This window comes from Coregonus clupeaformis, chromosome 23, assembly GCF_020615455.1.
Source record: "Coregonus clupeaformis isolate EN_2021a chromosome 23, ASM2061545v1, whole genome shotgun sequence".
NCBI classification, from domain to species: Eukaryota; Metazoa; Chordata; class Actinopteri; order Salmoniformes; family Salmonidae; genus Coregonus; species Coregonus clupeaformis.
The window spans coordinates 13,412,280-13,432,688 of NC_059214.1; the positions used below are offsets into that span (position 1 = coordinate 13,412,280).

Below are 20,409 nucleotides of genomic sequence, written 5' to 3' on the forward strand. Positions count from 1 at the left end.
ATCTATAGGCTATGTCTCATCAATTTCAAATTATTTTCGAACAAATTGTATTTTCTAACAACAGTTTGAATTGAGGTGTGTTCCGCCTCATTAGTTCACATAGATCTAACAGCGCCGGAGAAGATGGCTGCCGTTTTACAGCCCTCTAACCAATTGTACTATTATGTGTGTTTTTCCGCGTTATTTGTAATTTATTTTGTACATAATGTTTCTGCCATCGTCTCTTATAACCAAAGAGAGCTTCTGGATATCAGGATAGCGATTACTCACCTCGCATTGGACAAATAATTTTTCTTCAACGAGGCGTTCGCGAAGGATATCCTACAGACACCCTACAAGGCCCAGATCCCCGTCATTCGCGTGAGGAAGAGACGGAGATATCGTGGACGCAGATCCGGTGCCTTGTAAGGGATCCGACGGCGAGCGAGTAAACTGCCTCTCCCATCAATCCTATTAGCCAACGTTCAATCTTTTGAGAATAAAATTGACGATTTAAGATTACGGTTATCCTACCAACGGGACATTAAAAACTGTAATATCTTATGTTTCACGGAGTCGTGGCTGAACGACAACAATGATAACATTCAGCTAGCAGGCTATACGCTACATCGACAGGACAGAACGGCAGACTCCGGTAAGACAAGGGGCGGCGGTCTGTGTATATTTGTAAACAACAGCTGGTGCACAAAATCAAATACTAAGGAAGTCTCTAGGTTTTGCTCGCCTGAGGTAGAGTATCTTATGATAAGCTGTAGACCACACTATTTACCAAGAGAGTTTTCATCTATATTTTTCATAGCTGTCTATTTACCACCACAAACCAATGCTGGCATTAAGATTGCACTGAATGAGTTGTACAAGGCCATTAATCAACAGGAAAACGCTCATCCAGATGCAGCGCTCCTAGTAGCCGGGGACTTTAATGCAGGGAAACTTAAATCCGTTCTACCTAATTTCTACCAGCATGTTAAATGTGCAACCAGAGGGAAAAAAACTCTAGACCACCTTTACTCCACACACAGAGACGCATACAAAGCTCTCCCTCGCCCTCCATTTGGCAAATCTGACCATAACTCTATCCTCCTGATTCCTGCTTATAAGCAAAAACTGAAGCAGGAAGCACCAGTGATTCGGTTAATAAAAAAGTGGTCAGATGACGCAGATGCTAAGCTACAGGACTGTTTTGCTAGCACAGACTGGAACATGTTCCGGGATTCTTCAGACAGCATTGAGGAGTACACCACATCAGTCACTGGCTTCATCAATAAGTGCATCGATGATGTCGTCCCCCACAGTGACCGTACGTACATACCCCAACCAGAAGCCATGGATTACAGGAAACATCCGCACTGAGCTAAAGGGGTAGAGCTGCCGCTTTCAAGGAACGGGACTCTAACCCGGACGCTTATAAGAAATCCCGCTATGACCTCCGACGAACCATCAAAAAGGCAAAGAGTCAATACAGGTCTAAGATTGAATCATACTACACTGGCTCTGACGCTCGTCGGATGTGGCAGGGCTTGAAAACTATTACAGACTACAAAGGGAAGCACAGCCGCGAGCTGCCCAGTGACACAAGCCTACCAGACGAGCTAAACCACTTCTATGCTCGCTTCGAGGCAAGCAACACTGAAGCATGCATGAGAGCACCAGCTGTTCCGGACGACTATGTGATCACGCTCTCCGTAGCCGATGTGAGTAAGACTTTTAAGCAGGTCAACATTCACAAGGCCGCAGGGCCAGACGGATTACCAGGACGTGTACTCCGAGCATGTGCTGACCAACTGGCAAGTGTCTTCGCTGACATTTTCAACATGTCCCTGACTGAGTCTGTAATACCAACATGTTTCAAGCAGACCACCATAGTCCCCGTGCCCAAGAACTCTAAGATAACCTGCCTAAATGACTACCGACCCGTAGCACTGACGTCTGTAGCCATGAAGTGCTTTGAAAGACTGGTCATGGCTCACATCAACAGCATAATCCCAGAAACCCTAGACCCACTCCAATTTGCATACCGCCCCAACAGATCCACAGATGATGCAATCTCTATCGCACTCCACACTGCCCTTTCCCACCTGGACAAGAGGAACACCTACGTGAGAATGCTATTCATTGACTACAGCTCAGCATTCAACACCATAGTGCCCTCTAAGCTCATCACTAAGCTAAGGATCCTGGGACTAAACACCTCCCTCTGCAACTGGATCCTGGACTTCCTGACGGGCCGCCCCAGGTGGTAAGGGGTAGGTAACAACACATCTGCCACACTGATCCTCAACACGGGGGCCCCTCAGGGGTGCGTGCTCAGTCCCCCTCCTGTACTCTCTGTTCACCCATGACTGCATGGCCAGGCACGACTCCAACACCATCATTAAGTTTGCCGACGACACAACAGTGGTAGGCCTGATCACCGACAACGATGAGACAGCCTATAGGGAGGAGGTCAGAGATCTGGCCGTGTGGTGCCAGGACAACAACCTCTCCCTCAACGTGACCAAGACAAAGGAGATGATTGTGGACTACAGGAAAAAAAAGAGGACTGAGCACGCCCCCATTCTCATCGACGGGCTGTAGTGGAACAGGTTGAGAGCTTCAAGTTCCTTGGTGTCCACATCACCAACGAACTATCATGGTCCAAACACACCAAGACAGTCGTGAAGAGGGCACGACAAAGCCTATTCCCCCTCAGGAGACTAAAAAGATTTGGCATGGGTCCTCAGATCCTCAAAAATTCTACAGCTGCACCATCGAGAGCATCCTGACTGGTTGCATCACCGCCTGGTATGGCAACTGCTTGGCCTCTGACCGCAAGGCACTACAGAGGGTTGTGCGTACGGCCCAGTACATCACTGGGGCAAAGCTCCCTGCCATCCAGGACCTCTATACCAGGCGGTGTCAGAGGAAGGCCCTCAAAATTGTCAAAGACTCCAGCCACCCTAGTCATAGACTGTTCTCTCTGCTACCGCACGGCAAGCGGTACCGGAGTGCCAAGTCTAGGTCCAAAAGACTTCTCAACAGCTTCTACCCCCAAGCCATAAGACTCTGAACAGCTCATCATGGCTACCCGGACTATTTGCACTGCCCCCCCACCCCATCCTTTTACGCTGCTGCTACTCTGTTAAGTAAGTATTTATGCATAGTCACTTTAACTCTACCCACATGTACATATTACCTCAACTACCTCAACTAGCCGGTGCCCCCGCACATTGACTCTGCAACGGTACCCCCCTGTATATATAGCCTCCCTACTGTCACTTTATTTTACTGTATATATAGCCTCCCTACTGTCACTTTATTTTACTTCTGCTCTTTTTTTCTCAACACTTTTTTTGTTGTTGTTTTATTCTTACTTTTTTGTTTAAAATAAATGCACTGTTGGTTAAGGGCTGTAAGTAAGCATTTCACTGTAATGTCTGCACCTGTTGTATTCGGCGCATGTGACCAATAAAATTTGATTTGATTTGATTTGAAGTAGCCCATTTCAGTGTTGTGGACAATTTATGTTTGAGGCTTTACTGAGCCGGACAAATTTCACTCTTCGAGGAGAGCCCTTCCCCATTTTTTACGCACATCAAGTATGCAGACATTTGCGCAGTCTTGCACGAACTAGCACATTTTCTTGCTGGCGCTTGCATTGTTGCATTGTTGTTTTCCTTACAAATAATAACTTTGGACATGTGTGAGTTCCTTTCAAAGTAAGTGCCTTATTTTCTGTATATCGTGTTGTCGTTTCTATTGTAGCATACAGTATATACAGTGGGGAGAACAAGTATTTGATACACTGCCGATTTTGCAGGTTTTCCTACTTACAAAGCATACGTTTCCTGTAGGCCTTGACCAGGTTTGCACACACTGCAGCAGGGATTTTGGCCCACTCCTCCATACAGACCTTCTCCAGATCCTTCAGGTTTCGGGGCTGTCGCTGGGCAATACGGACTTTCAGCTCCCTCCAAAGATGTTCTATTGGGTTCAGGTGTGGAGACTGGCTAGGCCACTCCAGGACCTTGAGATGCTTCTTATGGAGCCACTCCTCAGTTGCCCTGGCTGTGTGTGTCACACCCTGGCTCTGGGGACTCTATATGTTGAGCCAGGGTGTGTAGATTCTATGTGTTTGTGTTCTGTGTGGTAGATTCTAGTTGTTCTATTTCTATGTTGGCCAGAGTGGTTCTCAATCAGAGGCAACAAGTGTCAGCTGTTGCTGGTTGTCTCTGATTGGGAACCACATTTAGACAGGCTGTTTTCCCACAGTAGTTGTGGGATCTTGTTCCGTGTTGGTTGTGTTAGACCTAGGACGTCACGTTATCGTGTGTTGTTTTGTTTATTGTGTGCACTTAATAAAATAAGATGTACGAATTTCACGCTGCACCTTGGTCCTCTTCCTTCGACGATCTTGACAGTGTGTTTCGGGTCGTTGTCATGCTGGAAGACCCAGCCACGACCCATCTTTAATGCTCTTACTGAGGGAAGGAGGTTGTTGGCCAAGATCTCGCGATACATGGCCCCATCCATCCTCCCCTCAATACGGTGCAGTCGTCCTGTCCCCTTTGCAGAAAAGCATCCCCAAAGAATGATGTTTCCACCTCCATGCTTCACGGTTGGGATGGTGTTCTTGGGGTTGTACTCATCCTTCTTCTTCCTCCAAACATGGCGAGTGGAGTTTAGACCAAAAGGCTCTATTTTTGTCTCATCAGACCACATGACCTTCTCCCATTCCTCCTCTGGATCATCCAGATGGTAATTGGCAAACTTCAGACGGGCCTGGACATGCGCTGGCTTGAGCAGGGGGACCTTGCGTGCGCTGCAGGATTTTAATCCATGACGGCAAAGTGTGTTACTAATGGTTTTCTTTGAGACTGTGGTCCCAGCTCTCTTCAGGTCATTGACCAGGTCCTGCCGTGTAGTTCTGGGCTGATCCCTCACCTTCCTCATGATCATTGATGCCCCACGAGGTGAGATCTTGCATGGAGCCCCAGACCAAGGGTGATTGACCGTCATCTTGAACTTCTTCCATTTTCTAATAATTGCGCCAACAGTTGTTGCCTTCTCACCAAACTGCTTGCCTATTGTCCTGTAGCCCATCCCAGCCTTGTGCAGGTCTACAATTTTATCCCTGTTGTCCTTACACAGCTCTCTGCTCTTGGCCATTGTGGAGAGGTTGGAGTCTGTTTGAGTTTGTGGACAGGTGTCTTTTATACAGGTAACGATTTCAAACAGGTGCAGTTAATACAGGTAATGAGTGGAGAACAGGAGGGCTGTGAGAGACGGAATTCTTACTGGTTGGTAGGTGATCAAATACTTATGTCATGCAATAAAATGCAAATTAATTACTTAAAAATCATACAATGTGATTTTCTGGATTTTTTAGATTCCGTCTCTCACAGTTGAAGTGTACCTATGATTAAAATTACAGACCTCTACATGCTTTGTAAGTAGGAAAACCTGCAAAATCGGCAGTGTATGAAATACTTGTTCTCCCCACTGTATGTATGGAGCATAATGTATTACCGTTTTATTCACATGTTTTCAAGTACTGGTGACAAATAATGCATTCCGATTATTGCATAGATTGTAATGGATGCCTATGATGTGTGTAAAATACTTTTTGGTATTTTGTTGTACAGATTATAATGAGCTAATGCTAAACTATTTGACAGCTATGTGTGGCGCCATGTATGTTGACATTATACAATGTATTCTGGGTGTGATGTAAACGTCTGTCAGATGAAAGATTGTTATAATGTGGTGAAGGAATAGTTCGCTTATCTTTCGATTAAACTTCCGGAAGTGAATGAAGGGAAGTGAATGATCGTAGACGACACACCCCCTTCAACATGCATACTGCAAACAGACCAAACTCATCTAGTCTCCTCTTATTATCTTTGGTTGACGGGAAAAACGTTGGGCACAAACTACCCAACGTCGGATTACTTTTGATTTCTAGAAAGTGTTTTACTCAATTATTTCGATCAATGTTGTGCTTACTCGTGATGTGATGAATTATAAATAGTAATTGCTATTAGCTAATTCATATTGTGGTTTCTGTTAGCCGAGAGTTCTCTAAATATGACCGCTTGTGTTACGTCAATCTTTCCTCAGTTAGCGCTAGGACTAATGTAGCCTACATTTTCCAGTTTGGATGATTGTATGCTGTCACTACTTCTGTGAATGTCTGAACATTGCATCCAAAAAGAAACTGGTCACATTCAGGACATAACTTTGTAAGGACTGTGTTTGTGCAAAATGTTTCTGTGAAAAAAAAACAGTGGCTAGCTCAAATGGTGACTGTTGCATCAATCGAAACTGGACGTTCTAAATAAGCTTTCTAATCACACTGGTTTGAGCGTACGCTGCAGAATGATCACACCCGTTTGTTGGTACGTGTGAAAAGGTTAAAGGCTGTGACGAGAGAAAACTGAGGCTGGATCAACACTAACCTAAATGACAGAGTGAAAAGAAGGAAGCCTGTACAGAATAAAAATATTCCAAAACATGCATCCTGTTTTCAACAAAGTGAAACTGAAAAAAATGTGGCAAAGAAATTAACTTTATGTCCTGAATACAAATCATTATGTTTGGGGCAAATCCAACACAACACATCACTGAGTAAAACTCTTCATAATTTCAAGCATGGTGGTGGCTGCTTCATGTTATGGATATGCTTGTCAACGGCAAGGACTAAGGAGTTTTTTTGGATAAAAAGAAACGGAATAGCGCTAAGCACAGGCATAATCCTAGAGGAAAACCTGGTTCAGTCTGCTTTCCAACAGACACTGGGAGACAAATTCACCTTTCAGCAGGACAATAACCTTAAACACAAGGCCAAATATACACTGGAGTTGCTTACCAAGATGACATCGAGTGTTCCTGAGTGGCCTAGTTAAAGTTTTGACTTAAATTGGCTTGAAAATCTATGGCAAGACTTGTCTGAAAATGTCTGTCCAGCAATGATCAACAACCAACTTGACAGAGCTTGAAGAATTTAAAAAATAATGTAAAAATATTGTACAATCCAAGTGTGCAAAGCTCTTAGATTTACCCAGAAAGACTCACAGCTGTAATCACTTTCAAAGGTGATACTAACATGTATTTACTTAGGGGTGTGACTAGTATACTTATGTAAATTAGATATTTCTGTATTTCATGTTCAATACATTTGCAAAAATGTCATTTTTATGGGTTATTGTGTGTGTAGATGGGTGAGAAAAAAATCAATTTAATCAATTTTGAAATCAGGCTGTAACTCAACAAAATGTGGAAAAAGTCAAGGGGTCTGAATACTTTCCGAATACACGGTATCTGTGACCAATAGGTGCATATGTGTTCCCAGTCATGTGAAATCCATAGATTAGGGCCTAATTTATTTATTTCAATTGCCTGCTTTCCACATATGATCTGTAACTCAGTAAAAACTTAGAAATTGTTGCATGTTGCGTTTTATATTTTTGTTCAGTGAAAAAGGACCCATGAGCACCAACATGTCAAGTTCATAGGACCATGTCAAATGAAAAGCAACGCGTCTATATATTTTTTAAATGAAGGCATATACAGTGAGGGAAAAAAGTATTTGATCCCCTGCTGATTTTGTACATTTGCCCACTGACAAAGAAATGATCAGTCTATAATTTTAATGGTAGGTTTATTTGAACAGTGAGAGACAGAATAACAACAAAGATATCCAGAAAAATGCATGTAACATTTTTTATAAATTGTTTGCATTGTAATGAGGGAAATAAGTATTTGACCCCCTCTCAATCAGAAAGATTTCTGGTTCCCAGGTGCCTTTTTAAACAGGTAACGAGCTGAGATTAGAGCACACTCTTAAAGGGAGTTCTCCTAATCTCAGTTTGTTACCTGTATAAAAGACACCTGTCCACAGAAGCAATCAATCAATCAGATTCCAAACTCTCCACCATGGCCAAGACCAAAGAGCTCTCCAAGGCTGTCAGGGACAAGATTGTAGACCTACACAAGGCTGGAATGGGCTACAAGACCATCGCCAAGCAGCTTGGTGAGAAGGTGACAACAGTTGGTGCGATTATTCGCAAATGGAAGAAACACAAAAGACCTGTCAATCTCCCTCGGCCTGGGGCTCCATGCAAGATCTCACCTCGTGGAGTTGCAATGATCATGAGAACGGTGAGGAATCAGCCCAGAACTACACGGGAGGATCTTGTCAATGATCTCAAGGCAGCTGGGACCATAGTCACCAAGAAAACAATTGGTAACACACTACGCCGTGAAGGACTGAAATCCTGCAGCTCCCGCAAGGTCCCCCTGCTCAAGAAAGCACATATACAAGTTTGCCAATGAACATCTGAATGATTCAGAGGAGAACTGGGTGAAAGTGTTGTGGTCAGATGAGACCAAAATGGAGCTCTTTGGCATCAACTCAACTCGCCGTGTTTGGAGGAGGAGGAATGCTGCCTATGACCCCAAGAACATCATCCCCACCATCCCCACCGTCAAACACGGAGGTGGAAACATTATGCTTTGGGGGTGTTTTTCTGCTAAGGGGACAGGACAACTACATTTAAGTAATTTAGCAGACACTCTTATCCAGAGCGACTTACAGTAGTGAGTGCATACATTTTCATACTTTTTTTCGCTGGTATACCTCCCAGTATGTGACTCATTCCAGGCACGTATTCTCACAGGGAAGCAGTCCGCAAAGTAACCCTGACGGTAGCTCCATGGCATATGGCTGGGAATACTTGGGCACAGTCTGCTGTTACTGTTCTCATTGTGAGTAAGAACTGCATTCAGTATTATGAGAACTCTGTGCGTTGACAAAGCTTACATGTTTAGATTAACTGCGTTACCCATGGTGCACGGGTCCATGAAATGATTAGCCTACATCCACAGTAACATTAGCATAGTTAATTTACAACATATCATTCTTATAGCTGTGTTTGTGTGTGGACTGTGAGCGCATTCGGCATGTGGTTTTGTGTGTGATTCTGGGGGGTGCCGTATGTGTAAGCGTCATATGCCTGTGTGGGAGTATAGTGTGTGTGCTGGCTGTATGTTTGAGTCCTTACTGAAAGTGTTTGTGGGGCACAATTAGATCCCGGTGACACTCTTCATGCCAGCTCCCCAAGGTTCCTGTTCTGTCAAGCGGGAAAGTGCTGCAGTCACCTCCACAGGAGCACTGAGGGGTCCCTATGCTGACACACACACACACACACACACACACACACACACACACACACACACCCCACCCCCCCCCCCCCCCCACCACACACCACACACACACATACATACATACATACATACATACATACATACATACATACATACATACATACATACATACATACATACATACAGTAAAGGAATCCCTTTGCTGACATCACTGCAGGTGCATAATGTACACAAGCTCACAGATATTTATTTATGCACATACATGAACTCACACTTTTCCATTACAGTATTTGATAACCAATACAGGTCTGTGCTGTGTCAGGTCAAAAAACAAAACAATACTTGCTGACATACTACTGTCAGTGTGTACACACACCCATGCACATTACATAATGGGAGTGCAAGTTTGTGTGTGCTGCAAAGGAGTGCTGTATACAGCGCCTTGCGTTGTGAAGATTCAGCACTTCTCCTTGGCAAGAGGTGTGTAAGGGAGGGAGGTGTGTGCACTCTTCCGTACTGTCATCTATCCTCCCTGAGTTTTTCAGCCTTTGAGAGACCCGAATCTCCTCTGGACAGACTGATATCGACAGGAAGCCTGGAAGACGGACAGCTGTCAATCAATATTCACAAGGCCAACCACCCTCTAGCAGGGACACAGACGTGTAGGGAGAGAGAGAGAGTGATACCTTTCCCACTGTCTAAGTGTGCAGTGGTGTTGGTAGAATGCGGGTCAATTGCCAAGAACCGCAATATCCTCCTTATTCCAGCCATCCTATTTATTTATTTTTATAGATACTTTATTTTTCACCAACTTCCCGTTTGAATGAATACTGTAGTTGTGAACTTCCCCAAAGTTTGTTGCTAGCACTTTTGCTTTTGGAGTAAGGCAACCTGGACTCCATCCCCGCTCAGGGAGGTAATCACCCCCATTCTTCACTACATTGGTGTCAGAAGTGGGATGGCACACTGTGTGGCCATTGGAAGTGGGTCCCAGGTCTGAGGTGTGAGGGATTTGTAATAGTGAAGCACAGGGATGTTACAAACGCCCCAAGGGTAATATCTTTACTCACCCCTGCCATTCGCTACAATACATTGCAAGTATAATCTTCCTTCTTCCTTTCTTATTTCCTTGAAATACTTATTGATTTAACATGACTGGACGGGAGAAAGCATATCTTTAGTCATATCAGATCAGTGACGTTCCTTTTCCGTTTCAAAGAAGGGATGGGATGGAGGAAGATAGCAGTTCAAAATCTAAACTCAGCAAAAAAGAAACGTTCCTTTTTCAGGACCCTGTCTTTGAAAGATAGTTTGTAGAAATCCAAATAACTTCACTGATGTTTATTGTAAAGGGTTTAAACACTGTTTCCCATGCTTGTTCAATGAACCATAAACAATTAATGAACGTACACCTGTGGAACGGTTGTTAAGACACTAACAGCATACATATGGTAGGCAATTAAGGTCACAGTTATGGAAACTTAGGACACTAAGGAGGCCTTTCTACTGACTCTGAAAAACACCAAAAGAAAGATGCCCAGGGTCCCTGCTCATCTGCGTGAATGTGCCTTAGGCATGCGACAAGGAGGCATGAGGACTGCAGATGTGGCCAGGGCAATAAGTTGCAATGTCCGTACTGTGAGATGCCTAAGACAGCACTACAGGGAGACAGGATGGACAGCTGATCATCCTCGCAGTGGCAGACCACGTGTAACAACACCTGCACAGGATCGGTACATCCGAACATCACACCTGCGGGACAGGTACAGGATGGCAACAACAACTGCCCGAGTTACACCAGGAACGCATAATCCCTCCATCAGTGCTCAGACTGTCCGCAATAGGCTGAGAGAGGCTGGACTGAGGGCTTGTAGGCCTGTTGTAAGGAAGGTCCTCACCAGACATCACTGGCAACAACGTCGCCTATGGGCACAAACCCACAGTCGCTGGACCAGACAGGACTGGCAAAAAGTGCTCTTCACTGACGAGTTGCGGTTTTGTCTCACCAGGGGTGATGGTCGGATTCGCGTTTATCATCGAAGGAATGAGCATTACAACGAGGCCTGTACTCTGGAGCGGGATTGATTTGGAGGTGGAGGGTCCGTCATGGTCTGGGGCGTTGTGTCACAGCATCATCGGACTGAGCTTGTTGTCATTGCAGGCAATCTCAATGCTGTGCGTTACAGGGAAGACATCCTCCTCCCTCATGTGATACCCTTCCTGCAGGCTCATCCTGACATGACCCTCCAGCATGACAATGCCACCAACCATACTGCTCGTTCTGTGCGTGATTTCCTGCAAGACAGGAATGTCAGTGTTTTGTCATGGCCAGTGAAGAGCCCGGATCTCAATCCTATTGAGCATTTCTGGGACCTGTTGGATCGGAGGGTGAGGGCTAGCGCCATTCCCCCCAGAGATGTCCGGGAACTTGCAGGTGCCTTGGTGGAAGAGTGGGGTAACATCTCACAGCAAGAACTGGCACATCTGGTGCAATCCATGAGGAGGATATGCACTGCAGGTCTTAATGCAGCTGGTGGCCACACCAGATACTGACTGTTACTTTTGATTTTGACCCCCCCCCCCCACCCCCCTTTGTTCAGGGTCACATTATTCAATTTCTGTTAGTCACACGTCTGTGGAACTTATTCAGTTTATGTCTCAGTTGTCGAATCTTGTTATGATCATACAAATATTTACATGTTAAGTTTGCTGAAAGTAAACGCAGTTGACAGTGAGAGGACGTTTCTTTTTTTGCTGAGTTTAGTTGATATCAACAAAAATTGGAACCATGCCATTGGATTTAGGTTAAAAGTTGACTGAGAAAAAGTCAAACATTTTCAAAAAAATTTTACGTTGATGACTGCTTTCAAATACAATCGTTTTCTATGGCTTTACAATAAGCTTGGTGTCCAATGAGCTCAAAATTGAACTAATTATTTATTTATAGGCCTAATAATACACTATGTTTCATGCAGCTATAATCAGAATGTCAAGGCACCAGATGGAATCTGTGGGTCCCACTACATAAGAACATCCTTTTATTTTACCAACCTTTCGAACCTGCAATTTGTCCTAAACAGAAATGGCTACCATGGCCTTGTTATGCTCCTTTGAAAATGAATCCTTGCTTCCTTCTTTTCTTCTTAGACTTCAATAAAGCACATATCTCACATGACATGATGGATGAAAGCAGTGTAGTGGAAGCCTAGCTTTCACCTATCCAGTCATGTTAGATCAGTAATTATTTCAAGGAAGGGAAGAAGGATTTTCAGGTCAAGGCCCTGTGTGTAGAGGCAGTGAACAGACTCCTTCTCCCGTTAGCTCAGTGAGAAAGACAACCCAGACTTCTCCCACTCAAATCAGTGAAAACAATGGAACACAGACATGGAAAGAATTTGAGGACTGACCTCAAGAACAGTTACATAACTACCATGCAAGTGTACAGACTTTTCTCTGTCTCTGTTTGTTTACTGATAATGCTCCTCTTTCCACAAGTGTGTTTGTTTGTGTCTGTGTGTGTACATGTAGCAGGGACATCCATGCAGGCATCCCTTTCTCCAGTTTCAGCATCAGTCTGGAAGCACAGGCAATCATCACACACACACACACATATATATATATAGCATGCTTCTGTTATAGGAATGTCCAGGTGAATAAAAAGGAGAGCAGTCATAGGTAAAGTCAATCAAAAATCACTTGGTGTATTACAAACTGCATCAGGGAGACAACACCCAGCACAGAAGCAGAGAAAAAGTATATCTGGCTTTCTCTAAACAGGCCTTTAAATCCCAATCAGACAGGAAACTGTTTTGTCAGCATTAGCCCTAGGGGCTTGTAGGAAACCCAGTGTAGCAGTGACCTTTGTCTCCTGCTACATAGTTATAAACATCAGCTACAACAGAATACAGTAAGAGAGCGATCACAGTAGTCGGACGATCATCGGTAATCAATGACATCAAAGGGCAGTCATAAAGTAATCAGATCATCAAACAGTGTCCACATAATGTCATCAATACAATACAACAGTGAATAATCAGTGTGTCCTCGGTCCTTGTACTGGGACCTTCAGTAACTTGCTCTGGCGTCAATCACTACTTACAGATATGAGAACAATCTATAACATTAGGGCATCAAGTCTAGTGACCATCAACCCACACCCTAAGTGTCACAAATAGAACACTGGAAATCATGTGTACTACAGAAACATTACAGAAACATTGTGTTCATCACTCTAAACTAAAATGAACTTTAGTGATCATAAATGTACCCATCACAGCTTCACTCTGCTACAACGTAGCTGCGGGGACAAGAACAGCAGAAAAGTTTAGCCTCACACTTCACACTCGTACTTCTTGCGGACTTTGGCCTGCTGTTTCATTTGTGCATTGCTGACTCTGATGAAGGCTGTCGACCTGGCTCCTAACATTACATGTTTTCTTTCAGATAGTTTAGGTGCTTGATTTAGCTCGCACCCCTTAAGCTCATCAAAGATCACCTCAATTTACAGAGGAGCTACAATACTATGCAATGGTCTGCATCACCCAGAACAGCTTAGTTGGCTAGAATAGTGCTGACCAGCCGATGAGACGAGCCCAGCATAGATCAGCCCAAATCAAAAATGACTTGCGCTAGCATTAGCTCAAATTATACCCAAGCCTCCAAAAAGCCTTGGTTATTGCTCAGCACATCTAAAATAAGCTCCCGTTGAATCATAGAGTCGCATGTCCCCCTTTTTCCTACTAAACGGCTGTGGTTCAGAATCGGACAGCCAATCAGACAGTCCTCCCTCCTGATATCCCCCTGCGGCCTTTGCTGATTTAGGAGCTTCCAGAGAGGCAGTTAAAGCTGTCGGTCTCTACTGGGTCTCCACTTGCCTTTTCTGGGGCAGTCAATCTGACAGACAGAGATTTCCTGATTCATTTGGAAGGTTGATTAAGAAGGAGAGAATGACACAGTGTGCAAATTGGAATGGCTAGGCCTAGTACTGCATTGGTGACTGGTTGCTTGATGACTCAAACTGAATTCTTCTGCTGCTCTTATCGTTCGCTACATACTTCAGTCTGAGACTGCCATCATTGAAGTTGTTTGTGGTGGTGTCAAAATGAGGGGTGTTGTACAAAACAAAGTAATCAGTGATTGGATCATCTCTAACCAATCAGAGTATCAAAGCAAATGATTAATTTTCAAAACACTGCTTTACCCACATGTTGAACCAATCAGATGCTCTAGAATAGATTTCCATTCTAGATATTGTTGGAGAGGTACTCAGATCCAGACACATTGCGGAGAAGAAGGTAATGTCCGTGTGCGTGGCATAGTGTTTGGGGAGCCAGGCAAGGTGACTCGATCTTTGACAACACACCTGCTGGTGACAAATGCTTGTTCAGGGATCTCTTGATTGCATTTCACTGAAACTTGTCCAGTGTCCACTGCTTTTGCTGTGTGTGTGTGTGTGTGTAGTGAATCGGTTAAGAGTACTGACGTGTTTGTTTCTTTGTGTCTCTTCATCTGTCTGCTTCTGTCCCTCATTTTCCCCTCCATCTTGCCTTGTTCTCCTCTTTCCTAGCCTCGAGGTCTCTCTCTTGATCTTTGCATGTCGGACAACGTCAATTTGGAGTAACGTAGTGGACAATGCTGGCTGTGTCTTCAACCCGTCTTTACTCCTGGATAAGGTCTGCAGCCTCCACATCAAACACTACTGCCACCACCATCAGAAAGCTAAAGCTGTAGCAAGCTACTATAGTTATTAAGTGGCCGAAGTAGACCACATCTTTGAAGCCTAACCCAACCACTAAGACCAAGGGTTTCCGGTTATCTGACCCCTTGCCAGCTCCCGTAACCCCGCCAAACGTTCCATTTCCTGCTTTGTCCCCTTCCCCGCAGCCACCATGCGTCCCTCACTCGCGGTCCTTCCCAGGACCCGTAACCATCCCCACACAGCCCACCCCCACAATGCACACGGATTGTCCGCACACGTCGGGCGGGAGCACCTGTCGGCACCGCGGAGGCGCAGCCCACACCTGCGACACACACTCAGCCCGGAGAACCTGCGGAGCCTGGCAGAGCGAGGCAATGCCGCCAGGGACACGGCTTCCGTGGTGAGCAGCCCCATGGGCCTCCCGAGGGCCAACAGCGACACAGACCTGGTGACGTCGCAGAGCCGCTCGTCGCTGACTGCGTCCACACTGGAGTTCACGCTGGGGAGGGGCCAGAACCTGGTCATCTCCTGGGACATCAAGGAGGAGGTGGACGCCACCGACTGGATCGGCCTGTATCATATCGGTGAGACACTCCGTATATTCATTTCATAATGGTGTAGTTCGTAACTAGGAAAGTTTAAAGTAGAAAACCTGTACTGGTTGCCCCCAGGGATACACAGTAATGTTATAGTCCTGCATGAATACAACCTGATTCAACTACTCAACTAATAATATAGCCATTGATTTGTTGAATCAGGAGTGTTAGTACAGGCCTAAACAAAAATTAACTGGAGTTTAGAAACATTGTCTATTTACTGGTGGAGCATGGAATCAAAGGTTGAAAGAAATGTTAAACATTTATTGATTATATGACAGTAAAGTGTTTCTTTGAATTGTACAGACAAGGCTAACTTTTTAACTAATTGCACTGATCTGACTGAACTGATAGCTGCTCTGTAGGACTGGCTGATTCTAGCTTGTAGAGCGCAAGTCTTTGGTGCAGGAGACTCCAGAGTCAATACTGAAACTGAAGCTGTTGAAGTTCCACAAAAGGGAAGCCTGAGTCAACATCAATACTTCTGTCTTGGTGTACTTTAAAGGCGCCGCATACTAGGTTCAATTTGCTCCTAGCAGAACTCGGCTAGGTGAAGCGAATGTCTGTGCCTCGCATACCCCCCTAAAAGACCTACGCTTGAAAAACTAGAAAAAAGCAACAATATTACTGTTTGTCCCTCTTGAGATGCCATAGCAACAACATAGCAGGTATACACTTCCTCATATAGTCAGAATTAATCTAAGATAAATCAAGAAATCGTATTTATATTTTATTTTGCAGATTGTAACTTCCATCAATGTAATTGTCTGCATCACTTCCAATCCTTCGTTTTATTTTCTCACAAATACTGTATATACGTATATACAGTGGGGAGAACAAGTATTTGATACACTGCCGATTTTGCAGGTTTTCCTACTTACAAAGCATGTAGAGGTCTGTAATTGTTATCATAGGTTCAACTGTGAGAGACAGAATCTAAAACAAAAATCAAGAAAATCACATTGTATGATTTTTAAGTATTTCATTTGCATTTTATTGCATGACATAAGTATTTGATCACCTACCAACCAGTAAGAATTCTGGCTCTCACAGACCTGTTAGTTTTTCTTTAAGAAGTCCTCCTGTTCTCCACTCGTTACCTGTATAGATACACGCAATTATTAGAACATGGATGAAGTTCAAGATGATGGTCAATCACCTTCGGTCTGGGGCTCCATGCAAGATCTCACCTTGTGGGGCATCGATGATCATGAGGAAGGTGAGGGATCATCCCAGAACTACACGGCAGGACCTGGTCCATGACCTGAAGAGAGCTGGGACCACAGTCTCAAAGAAAACCATTAGTAACACACTACGCCGTCATGGATTAAAATCCTGCAGCGCACGCAAGGTCCCCCTGCTCAAGCCAGCGCATGTCCAGGCCCGTCTGAAGTTTGCCAATGACCATCTGGATGATCCAGAGGAGGAATGGGAGAAGGTCATGTGATCTGATGAGACAAAAATATAGTTTTTTGGTCTAAACTCCACTCGCCGTGTTTGGAGGAAGAAGAAGGATGAGTACAACCCCAAGAACACCATCCCAACCGTGAAGCATGGAGGTGGAAAAATCATTCTTTGGGGATGCTTTTCTGCAAAGGGGACAGGACGACTGCACTGTATTGAGGGGAGGATGGATGGGGCCATGTATCGCGAGATCTTGGCCAACAACCTCCTTCCCTCAGTAAGAGCATTGAAGATGGGTCGTGGCTGGGTCTTCCAGCATGACAACGACCCGAAACATACAGCCAGGGCAACTAAGGAGTGGCTCCATAAGAAGCATCTCAACGTCCTGGAGTGGCCTAGCCAGTCTCCAGACCTGAACCCAATAGAAAATCTTTGGAGGGAGCTGAAAGTCCGTATTGCCCAGCGACAGCCCTGAAACCTGAAGGATCTGGAGAAGGTCTGTATGGAGGAGTGGGCCAAAATCCCTGCTGCAGTGTGTGCAAACCTGGTCAAGACCTACAGGAAACGTATGATCTCTGTAATTGCAAACAAAGGTTTCTGTACCAAATATTAAGTTCTGCTTTTCTGATGTATCAAATACTTTATGTCATGCAATAAAATGCAAATGAATTACTTAAAAATCATACAATGTGATTTTCTGGATTTTTGTTTTAGATTCCGTCTCTCACAGTTGAAGTGTACCTATGATAAAAATTACAGACCTCTACATGCTTTGTAAGTAGGAAAACCTGCAAAATCGGCAGTGTATCAAATACTTGTTCTCTCCACTGTAGTTAACTTACAGCAGGGCCATAAAACAAATGGGGACTTCTCTTTGGTGTATGGGTTGCTCAGGTCTAGGATATAGGGTTGGGGACCGTTCCATCATGATAGGACAATAAAATAATAGATTAGATGTATACTTTATTTTTAAATGTATATCCCTCATCTGCACAAAATTGAAAGCTCTCTCACAACCCCTGCTCACAGACACACGTTGGTTCTGGGATATGCAACCATTTCCTTTCTCACTCACTTAACACCACACTTTTCCAAACACAAAAATGCACACCACACCTTCCATCACAATACATCCACACATACCCACAAACTGTGCCTTCTATTTCTTCTGTTTGCTATGTTTTTATCTCCACTATGTTGATTGAGTACTTGTGTTCTAATTAGTTATATTTGAAGATGTATTATTTCGCTTGTTATCCTTTCTTGTAATACCGTCTTATCCCTTTATAAAATAATATAAATACTATAAATGTGTTTTATTATTACAATCCCTTCCATGGCTACTATTGGGTGTTCCATTATTCGACTCCTCTATTAGAACTTTCAGAATAGCCACTGAGTAGTCTTTGTGTCGCGGAACATTTGGTTGTCAGTCCCGTGTAGCTCAGTTGGTAAAGCATGGCGCTTGTAACGCCAGGGTTGTGGGTTCATTTCCCACGGGGGACCAGTATGAAAATGTATGCACTCATTAACTGTAAGTCGCTCTGCATAAGAGCGTCTGCTAAATGACTAAAATGTAAAAATGTTTATCAACTACGAGAGCAACACGCTTCCCTTTTATTCTATTTTCCTTGAAGATTGGGTACAGAACTTTGCGCGGTTCTGCATTCCAACTCGGAAACTGATCATTCATGCCTATTTTCATGCCAGCAAGTCTTTTACCTAGGCTTTGAACCATTACTTTATCCTTAAAGAAAGCAAATTTGGCAACGATTGGACGCTCATATCTCTGTCCTCTTTGTCCGAAACGGTGTACACGTTCGAGTTGGATTTTATCGACAGCATCGAGTGGGATTTGAAGCGCTGTAAGAAAGAAGTTCTTCACCATTTTTTTCGGTAACGTCTCCTTCTTTTTCTTGGATACCCGTAAGTACTAGATTTTCTCTCATCGATCTAGTTTCTGTCTAGTAAGGCTTCATTGAACAATCCCGTCCATAGTTCCCACTCCTACTAGCAGTAGTACTGTTGACCAATCAACGATGAAGGGGTCGTAGACTTCAGCTACCAAATTTCAACTTGACTCAAGAAAATATGCTGTGCACACAAACAGCCGAAAAAAAAAAACTGCCGAACACCAAAATGAAGAAAAACGTCACACAAATGGTCATAATATATGCGCAAACTGTTTTGACTGGGAAGCATGCGATAGACTTTACACACATGCCATTACATATACCATGTACACCTAGACTATCCTGGGTGGTCTCCAACATGATAGCCCTGCTTAGTCAGGACTTTGATTGTAAACTATATTAAGCGGTACACTGCATAAGGCTACTAAGCCTAAATGTTGCAGTGAAAAGCAACTTATCTAGCATATTCATATTTGTTCATAATATGAACCACATATTGTTTTGAAACTACAGTATGACCAATTTGGTTCTATGCAAGTATGCATACCCACTAGAGACATTCAGCCAACAAACTCTATAGTATTTATCTAACAGAAAGCTATAGCAACCACATTATGATTGACTCTAATACTCTCTAATACTAATTTACCGGTTTACCAATATACCAATCGGCTGTTGGATGAGTCAGTCGACCTCTAGAAGCTCCTGAATCCTCTATCCACCCGCCCCTTGACCTCTCTGGACTTCCCCCCTTCCTCATTTAAGGAAGAAGGATCCCAATGGTTCACTGTAAGGTAAAAATATGAGAGGCGGTAGAAAGCAGAGAAAGCATGCAGGGAGGGCACCAGGCCATGTGGCTATCGATCACGAGGCCATCATGCTCTTCATTACTAGCGTCAGGGTCTTTATCCCCCCCCGGGGTGCTCCGTCCTCTCCCACTTTCCTCGACTAAGCAGACATTCAATGATATCACCTACCTCCTCCTTCTCTCTCCCCCCTCATCGTGCTGCTTCGTGCTTGTTCAGTTCAGCCTGAAGTGGGGGGGGTCATGAAAGTGCTACGTACAGCGGAATTCCCTGAGTTTTAACACCGTGGTAGGTTACAATTTCTTGTCCTTTGTGTTAGAGGTTGTAGAGAATGTATGTTAGGCACTACATTTACGGATTAAAGGAAAATTGTTTGAAGTTTGAAGTATCTGTCATGGTTATATGACATGAGGCAAAACAGACATTATACATGGAACAACAGCTGTGATAAGGCTGCAATGTGGAGCAGAGATAAATGCTGTTCAATAAACATCTGACCATAACATTATAATGTTATTTGGGGTCAACCATTTTCAAGGTTAGACAATAGTCCAGAAGTTTGTCTGTCACTGTCATGTCTTCATTGAACACAACACACACACTCACTCATTTAGAACCACACACACAAACTGAATGGACTGACGAAGCTTTCTCTCTGTTCCCCGGCCGGCCCAGATGAAACCAGCCCATCCAATGTGTGGGACTGTAAGAACCGTGGGGTGAATGGGACACAGAGGGGCCAGATCATCTGGAGGCTGGAGCCTGGGCCTTACTTCATGGACGGTGAGTGGAAGGAGAAGGAGAGGAGAGAAATGAGAGGGAAGGAAAGAAAGCATCAGTGGGATTTA

General features: G+C 44.2%; 1 protein-coding gene across 2 annotated transcripts in view; it reads left to right on the top strand.

The window, feature by feature from the left end:
* Positions 1–20,409, top strand: part of LOC121536631 (E3 ubiquitin-protein ligase HECW2-like) — an 82,592-nt gene that overhangs the window by 17,560 nt on the left and 44,623 nt on the right. The window contains exons 2-4 of one of the 2 annotated variants that reach the window (XM_041844041.2): positions 14,711–14,816; positions 15,028–15,426; positions 20,237–20,344. In XM_041844041.2, coding sequence (XP_041699975.1) covers positions 15,033–15,426; positions 20,237–20,344 — 502 coding nt within the window. In that variant the 5' untranslated portion in view covers positions 14,711–14,816; positions 15,028–15,032. Of the gene's footprint in view, positions 1–14,710; positions 15,427–20,236; positions 20,345–20,409 lie in introns of both variants that reach the window. The other variant, XM_041844042.2, reaches the window with a different exon arrangement.